We start from the raw sequence: 8934 nt of genomic DNA on the forward strand, positions 1-8934 counted from the left end.
AGAGAATATGTTCGACGATTTATTCACGCAGTTCACGAAGCCCTACACGTGAATCACGATTTGCTGTCTGGAATAATGCAGCAAAACTTGCGCCCTGGAAAGTTCAAGGAATCTATGCAGGAAAATCCCCGAACACCTTGGAGGAGCTGTTTTCTAGAGCCAAAAAATACATACGCGTCGACGAAACTGATGAGTTGCACTCCTCGGGAAAAAAGAAAACGAGAATAAAAATACGAAATATAACACGAGACAAATAGTCATGCCAATATACAGAAACTCTACACTCATAGTTCAAACACCTGCAAGCTAAAATAGATTGCTTGCTGCTATTTTATTTGCCATACATATAATTTTTTCTCATTTATTTTATGTTTAATAATAAACTTACGTTTATTTGTTTAATTTTCTATTTAATTATATAGGAAAGAACCTAGGTCCATCAACGAATGCTTAACTTATACGTCACGACTCATGCAATCATTCAGGCTACCCATCCAACAGTGGCTTGGCCAGCCCTGTAGAACTACCTAAGCCACGATTCTATAAAAGGTCAAGATGAAAAAAATAAAGTTCCCGGGATACCTCACCACATAATAGAGTGGGTTTAGGACTTTCCCATGACACAAAATCTTGGGAACTTGATATATTCCTAAGTAATCCATGTTAAGCACTACGTTATTTCTCATGGAGCACAACAAAAAGTCATAGCTACTATAAACAATTCATGAAGTCATAGCGACTATAAAGCAAAATCCAAAAACTCATAGCGACTATAAATAAAAATCCAAAAAGTCTTAGCGACTATAAATAAAAACCCAAAAAGTCATAGTGATTATAAATATCGACTATAAATTTTTTTTCAAAAGAAGTCATATCAACTATAAAAAATTTATCAAGTCATAGCGACTATAAATAATTCATCAAGTCATGAGGACTATAAAAAAATCATGAAGTCATAGCGACTAAATATTTTTTTTCAGAAGAAGTCATATCGACTATAAAATATTTATTAAGTCATAATGACTATAAAAAAATTCATCAAGTCATAATGACTATAAAAAAATTCATCAAGTTATGATAACTATGAAGAATTCGATAAGTCCTAGAGACTACAAAGAATCATAACCACAATGAGTTACATTGAATGCATCAATCTAAGAGGTTACATGGAATACAAAAAAATCAAGAGGTTTTATCGAAGGAACTACTCCGAAATAATATAAGAAATACAATCTCGCAAGTGATTGCATACAAGATAAACCCCAGAGGCGTTAGCAAACATCACCGTCGACAATGTTATACGTGGCGATCCTATCACATCTTTTCTCTTACAAGTGTTAGAAAAAAAATCATCGTTATGTTCCGCTAGATCAACAAACAGGCTGATATTTTGGGTTACCCTCAACAAGGACAATACCTTATCCCGGAATAGACACCCCACCAAATATATATATTTTAAAAATATATATACAGTACACCATTTCCACTAGCATTCAATGAACTAGCCAAGTCATAATATTTTTAAAATATTAGACAAAAATTGTAAAAGTGAGAAAATTAAAATTCTCACGATTTTATGATAAAGCAGACCATGATTTTAAACACAAATAAAATAATTATTATCAACAACAAACAACATGTGTGTATATGCATATTCGTGTATATACATGCATTTATCCATCCCTCTCACCGTCCAAAAAATTCATCGCCACGCCGCCACTGCGTCGCCGGAGCTCCAGAACTCCCTCTCAAGGCCGCCACTGTTTCTCCCATTTCCAATAACTGCCGCTTCTCTCCTCTCTCCAATCTACTGCCGAAGCGAGAACCTCATCTCCAAGATCTGATGTCGCACCTCTCTTCCCTACAGATCAGGAAACTTTCGAGAAATCAACTCCAAGGTTGTAAATCGGAAATCACCCAAGCGTCGCCTCCTCCATAGCAACCACCACCCTCATCCCGTCGAGTGCAGATCTGGAGGCTTAGAAGCTCATCCATGGCTGGAACTCGACGGGAGAGACACCAGAAATCACCATCCTCCTCGCGTGGCCAAGCTCCTCGCACAGAAACAACATAGCAACGCCGCCTCCGTCGAGCCAGATCAGGAAAAGATTGGACGCTAATCCATGGCTGGAAATCGACATGAGTCATCGCCGGATCACCACTCGCCCAAGCCGTCACCTGCCCACCGCATGCGCTGCTTTAGCCATCCGCCAATGATCCTTTATGATGGTGGAGATGATTGGATATACAGGGCATATATAGACGCATATATACATACACAATACACATTGGCAATTGGAGAGTAGAGAGACAAAATTGTCATATATTTCACACATACATGCACGTGATGAAAAAATAGATACGAACATGTCATGTGCATCCAATGAATTATATCTCCTTTAAAGATTTTTGACAGGAGCTCATGCAAATTATGTAATAAAAAATTCAAAAATAATATTGAGTTAGTAAGTTGTGATGGAAACACTGGGGTGGTGAATTTATAATGGTAATTCAGCCTGAGTTCTACCGAGTTTCTACAATTAGTATTTTGACAGGACTTTGATTCTTATCCTATTACACCACAATCCTACTGCAATTCTACGATACTTATTCAGACAGGACTATGAATCCAAAAAATTTCAATTCAACTAGGACTTTGCTTCCTACTATCTACAATTCAATTGCAACACATTCATACTACAATTACTCCATAACGGTATCTCCAAATTTTCTACTCTCGGTCATCTCGCTAACACGACATGCCCGAGAGTGGGGGGGCTTATGATGGGTTATTATTCAATATGACTTTCTCCCGGGCCCAAACCCAGTGACTCAATCCATTTGGGTCCCATATTATTTTGTTATTTATTTGGACACTTTATCAAGACCAATAAATTCCTAAAAGCTCATAAGAGGCTCAAGCCCATGAAACTCTTCGACTATCTATAAATAGCTCAAATTCTCTCATTCTTAAGATACACACTCTATAGTCACATGCTCTAGTCCTCTAGAACTTTTATTGGGCAAATACTGACTTGAGCGTCGGAGTGTCTTCACTGGGCAACCCCCCACACCAATCACTTTGCTTTGTGATGCAGGTAACAACCCACGAAGTTCGGACTTTGGAACAGTTCGAGTATTGATCCAGCTATCCAAATCTTCACAAGTTACCTAGATTTTATCTATTCGGATAATATCAATTTATTGCTACATCAATATCCATCGATCGCCAGACATGATAATATCAATGCATGTATTAATGCATGTATTAAAATAAATTATAGAGAGTGACAAATTTCCAGGTTGCAAATAAATGGAACGAACAGTGGGAACTAATTAACCACCTAATTCAATTTAAAATTTAAGACATTTAGTTTAACAGGAGAATTATAAAATATATATTTATAATAATTAATGGAACGAACGAACCACCTAATTAATTGTATATATTATTAAAGAAAAAATTATTTTTTTGTCATGTATGTTTGTCACTTTGCGATTTCGGTCCTTTATATTTTCAGATATTAGTTTTAGTCTGCTATCTTTAATTTTTTGGTAATTTTAGTCATTTTTCCGATGTGGCGCTGATGTGGAACCAATGCAATGTAGATGTGTCGCTGACGTGTACAGAGCCATGTAATCATTTTTTAAAAAAAGACTGAAATTGCAAAATCATAATATGCAGGATTAAAACTGAAATATGAAAATATAGAGGACTGCAATCGTAAAGTGACAAACATACCGGACCAAAATTACAATTTTCCCATTATTAAACTAACTGTAACTTGTTAGGATCGTCAGGTATATTGTAATGAACCTACTCGGATCAGCTATTAACCAGAATCTTAAGCATGCACTAATAGTAATTAGAAAACTTAATCATACTAACAACTAAGCGGAAAAAAACCAGAGTAAAAGTATAATACCAAATAGAATCTTAATCTAGAAATCACCGACGACCCCTGTTACCAATCTCTGGTCATCAACTAATCATTGATCTCTCTTTTGGTCAACCTGCATATATGTCCTGTCGAATGGGGTGTCCAACAAACACAAAAACAAGGAAGTGAACGACTACGCTCAATACAATAAGCACGAGTATACAAACCTAGTATGATGCATTAAATGACAGAGTACTGGTTAATACGATATATGCTCATTTTGGCCGCCAATGAGCATGTAGTACAATCTAGGATCAACTCCGCTGGGTACCTCTACACACTCGTCTGGTCCAACGTAGCGTCAGTCCCCGTCATCACGGTATTTTCCGATGTCAGACAGTATATCAAGGAATGTAGGGATGAGCAACCCTACTACTAAAGTATCTCGAAAGAGACTCGGGTCAACATGAATATGTACATGCATCATAATATATCAAATCAGTAAAACATGTATCATAACACATAATATGAAACATACTTGTTGGGTATCTCAGTCAGTACTTACGTACCTCAATCAACTGGCCTAGATGTACAAGCATCTACAGTCCAAGTCTGCGTCCGTCTTCAGCCCACTAATGTTGAAGGCCTTGACCCAAAGAACAGCTCCGCTACAAGTCCCGTAGCACCTCGCTATCGCCCTGTCCTCGAGTATAAGGCTAAAATCCTAAGAATATATACAGATACACACTCAAACACATCCAAACACACATTAATTGTGAGAATCTTGTTCTCTATTTATAGGTAAGGGTTCAGAAGCTCCGAACTTGCATGTCTTCCGATCCACGTGTTGGACATTCCGTTCTCATGCATGAGACGTGTCAAACGCTGGCGACACGTCTTTAGTGTGCATGGCCTAACTCATCGAAAGTTCTGATCCTTGTTCGGTGGTTCCGATCTCTCTCTAAGCCTCCGAACTTGGTCCGAATTTTTTGGACCTTCTGAACTACCTGAGTCAACTTTGACTCTTGGGCCATTATCTGACATCCTGGAGTCGATTTATTTGTCTGATTAATCATTTTAAAATTTCTTAATCATGAAATCTTTTAAGCTCGTAAAATGAGATTTGAGTTACTACATATTTATAGACTTCGTCGTCAAAGTGAACCAAATAAATACTAATGAGGTAATGAAATCGGCAGAGAATATTTGGCATGGCATGGCAGATATATATGGAAGTTCGAAGGAAATGTACGTGATCTTTTTACATCTCATCTTCTTCTGTTTTCATAAACATATTTACTAGAAAACTTTGATAATTGCAAGCAATTTACAACTATATATCCAATTCGGTTTAAATTATATATATATATATATATAACACCAAAAATTTTCATCTATATACACGCATAGCATGTAAAAGTACATCAATGGTTGAAAACAAAATCCTCAATCAAAACAACATATAAATTCAAGATGGATGTCGGTGAGTGGGCAAGATTGAGCCACCTCTTTTTGACCGTCTTCCTGTCGAGTTTCACCACATTTTTGGTTGTTCCTGCCATTGCGGATGTCACCGTCGGAGCCGTATGTCGTGGCGAAGACGAGTGCTCTCTCGCCCTCTACCTCACCGGTTTCCAGCAGGCCGTTAGTATATATATGTACAGTCCATACATACGTATATGCTCAAAAACACTAGCTAGCTAGTACACATATATATTTGATTAATGAATATAATATATAGATACAACTGTATTTTATTTTATTTTATTGTAGATTTCTGGGTTGGGTTCGGCGGTGATGATGCCACTTCTGGGTAATCTCTCCGATTCCTATGGTAGGAAAAATTTACCCACGATCCCCATTACTCTTACCATTATTCCACCAGGTACGTGTGTGTGTGCATGTGTGTATATATATTCTGTACGTCTTAATTAATTGATGCATGGCTAGCTTATGAATTTACTCAAAATTTAATTAATTATACCATATTGGAGCAGTAATCTTGGCGTGGAAGAGAACCAAGAACTGGTTCTATGCATACTACGCATTCAGGACTTTGACTGCTATGCTTACAGATAGTGGAGTTTTCTGCCTCGCTCTTGGTTATTTGGTAACTTTAAACAAATATTAATAATCATTAATTAAAACGTAAGTACAATTTTTAATCAGACAAGTTGTAACTCTTCCCTACGATACAAACCATATATGCATGAAATGAAATGAATTAATTAATTAATTAATGTTGTTTCAGGCAGACAGTGTAGCAGAAGAAAAGCGTGTGGGAGTATTTTCAGTGCTATATGGAGTAATGTACGCTGCCAATATATTTTCTACCTTAGCCGTTCGCTTCCTCTCCATTGCTCATATATACTTTTCCTTGAAATCTTATTAAGAAAAAACTAGCTGAGAAGTGTTTCCTAAAAGTTCTACTATATACTCGACTAAAAATGTAGGCTGCATGCAGGTTGGAGCCCTTGTATCCATATCTACACTGGTTTACATGAGAGTCTTTCTCGAGGATATTGTAGCAACTACTCCTCGTATAGACATGTCAGCGAGGCGGTTGCTGGAGGAGGAGGAGGAGGAGGAGGAGGAGGAGGAGGAGGAGGAGGAGAAGAGTACTACAGAAAGTAGTTTCAAAGTAGGCTTTCATCCCTCACCAAAGGATGTATTTCGTTTGCTTAACACCTGGTACGTGATTGATTAATATCAAAGATTATATATATATATATATATATATATATATATTAAAATTCATTTTGATACACGAATTATTGATAAACTATCAAATTGGTACATCATGAACTATTGAAAATAGTTTAATTGATACATGATCCAACTAAAAAAACCATTTAATCCTTTAGTACAATTGCTTTTAATTCAATTATTTTTTGTAAATTCAACTAGATGCACTATTTATTATTCGAAGTATTTTTTATTGATTAAAAGTGTAAAAATAAATTTATATTAATTTAAAATACTATTTTTATAATATATTTAAATATTAATCATTAATAAATTATTTATTTCAATGTAATATATTTTTATAATATATAATAAAATGATATTTTTAATAAATATTAAATATTTATCCATTTTTTTAAAAAATTGATATAAAAATTATATATTAATAAAACAACACTCAATAAATAAATTAATACACGACTAAAATATATTTAATACTGATAAACAAAAAATAGAATAAATATTTATTTATTTATTTATATTTAAATTCAACTACGAAAAAAATATAAACCTACAAATTTTTTAATCAAGTGGAGAAATTATAGGACATTAGTATCACGTAAATATAGATAATGAGTGAAATTTGTTTTTTCATGATCTAAATCTTTAATGTTGAAATTTTTTTTAATTCCTACGAAACTATACCAGATTTCGAAAAACTAACATGTTGATTATATTTGCTTCCATAGCTTAAAAACAAGATCAACGGATTGCGGTGACATATATTTATTTTATGATATTTTCATCAATTTATTACAACATTTGTTGTACGTATAATTTGAATTGAAAATTATTTATCATGACATAATTTTAAATAAATATGATATTTTTAAAAGTAATCAATAAATAAATAAAATCATTTATCTAATCAAATTTTATTAATAGTAATTGGACTTAATAGCGATTTAGATTAAGGGTAAACTTGATTTTTTTAATTTGATTATGTACCAACTAAATCATTTATAATATTTCATGTACCAAAATAAATAGGGATAATAGTCAAAATAGTCCTGTAAGTTTTCATGTTTTGTGATTTGGTCCTGTAAGTATTCAATTTTGAGTTTTGGTCCTGTAAGTTTAGTTATATTTTGGTTTTTAGTCCTTAATTCTTCATTGAAACAATGTTTCTAATTTATAACCGAACCGGTGATCAAACTGATCTAACTTAAAAAAATATTTCAACCATTAAAACGGTTTTTGGGAGTGTTTCGGATCAAATCAGTGACCGGTTCCAGATCGAACCGGTTGAACAGGTTCGTACAGTCCAGTTTTGAAAACATAACATATAATTGTTGATGTCACAACAAACACATCATCATTAATCATTTTTAATTGTCACGTCAGCATTTTTTGATGTCACGTCAGGATCAAAACACAAAATGAACAAACTTACAGGACCATTTTAACTATATTTCAAATATTACTATATACAGTTTTCCTATGCTGCCCACCAACCGTGCCAGCTGCCTCTGTGCCCATGTATAAAACACTCAACTATTGCAAGTGGTAGGCACAGAGGTTGACACAGTTGGTGGACAGCATAACAAAACTCTTACTATATATATTTATATATAGATGTGTGTGTGTGTGTGTAAATTTGAAGCCATTAATTGGTTTTAATTATTACAGCGGCACATTTGCCATTGCTGCTTGTGTTGCCTTCTTTACCACCCTTGCTGATTGTGCATGCTTTAATTTCTTAACGGTACGTACTACCAAATCTCATCATCCCCTTTAATTATCTTTTTTGTTGCTCCAAACGCAATTTATTTTCAACCAACCATATGTCTCATCACATGAAAATAATTTGGGGAAAAGTTCTTTTTCGGTCAATATACGCTCGCTCGTTTCTTTACGATTTTGGTCATTTTTTTTATTTGGTATTGACTTGAGGCCAATAGTGTTGATATGATGCTCTTGTGTACAGTGTCACTTCAATACTCTCAATGTAAAATGACTAAATTAACTGTCAAAAAAAGAGAGGATGGAAGCTGAAATTTAATAATATAGAAGATCGGACCAAAAATATCGCAAAATGACAATTATAAGAGCAAAATTGCACTTTTTCCAATGAATTATTGCTTTAATTATTATTATATTTTCTCCACAAGATGTATCAAGGGTTGTGTTTGGTTGATATGCATGTTTGGTGCCCTCGGATGATTTTACTAATTGATTTTCGACAATTACTATTATATGCGCATATATTTTCTCAGAATTCATATGAGAAAACGTATTTCTTCCTCGTTTTTCTTTTATCATTTCTAACTCTCTTCCATTCCCATTTTCTTTTCCAATTTCTATCGTC

The 8934-nt window shown here is 34.4% G+C and overlaps 1 protein-coding gene across 1 annotated transcript; it reads left to right on the forward strand.

Annotated features, from left to right (window-relative positions):
* Positions 1–5354: 5354 nt before the first annotated feature.
* On the forward strand, positions 5355–8583 carry LOC140861755 (uncharacterized). Its single transcript, XM_073264769.1, has 7 exons — positions 5355–5525; positions 5655–5766; positions 5879–5991; positions 6133–6252; positions 6343–6572; positions 8256–8331; positions 8554–8583. The coding sequence occupies exons 1-7, from the start codon at positions 5355–5357 to the stop codon at positions 8581–8583; spliced, it is 852 nt and encodes a 283-aa protein (XP_073120870.1).
* Positions 8584–8934: the final 351 nt, after the last annotated feature.

The sequence above is a fragment of the Henckelia pumila genome, chromosome 4 (assembly GCF_033568475.1).
Source record: "Henckelia pumila isolate YLH828 chromosome 4, ASM3356847v2, whole genome shotgun sequence".
NCBI classification, from domain to species: domain Eukaryota; kingdom Viridiplantae; phylum Streptophyta; class Magnoliopsida; order Lamiales; family Gesneriaceae; genus Henckelia; species Henckelia pumila.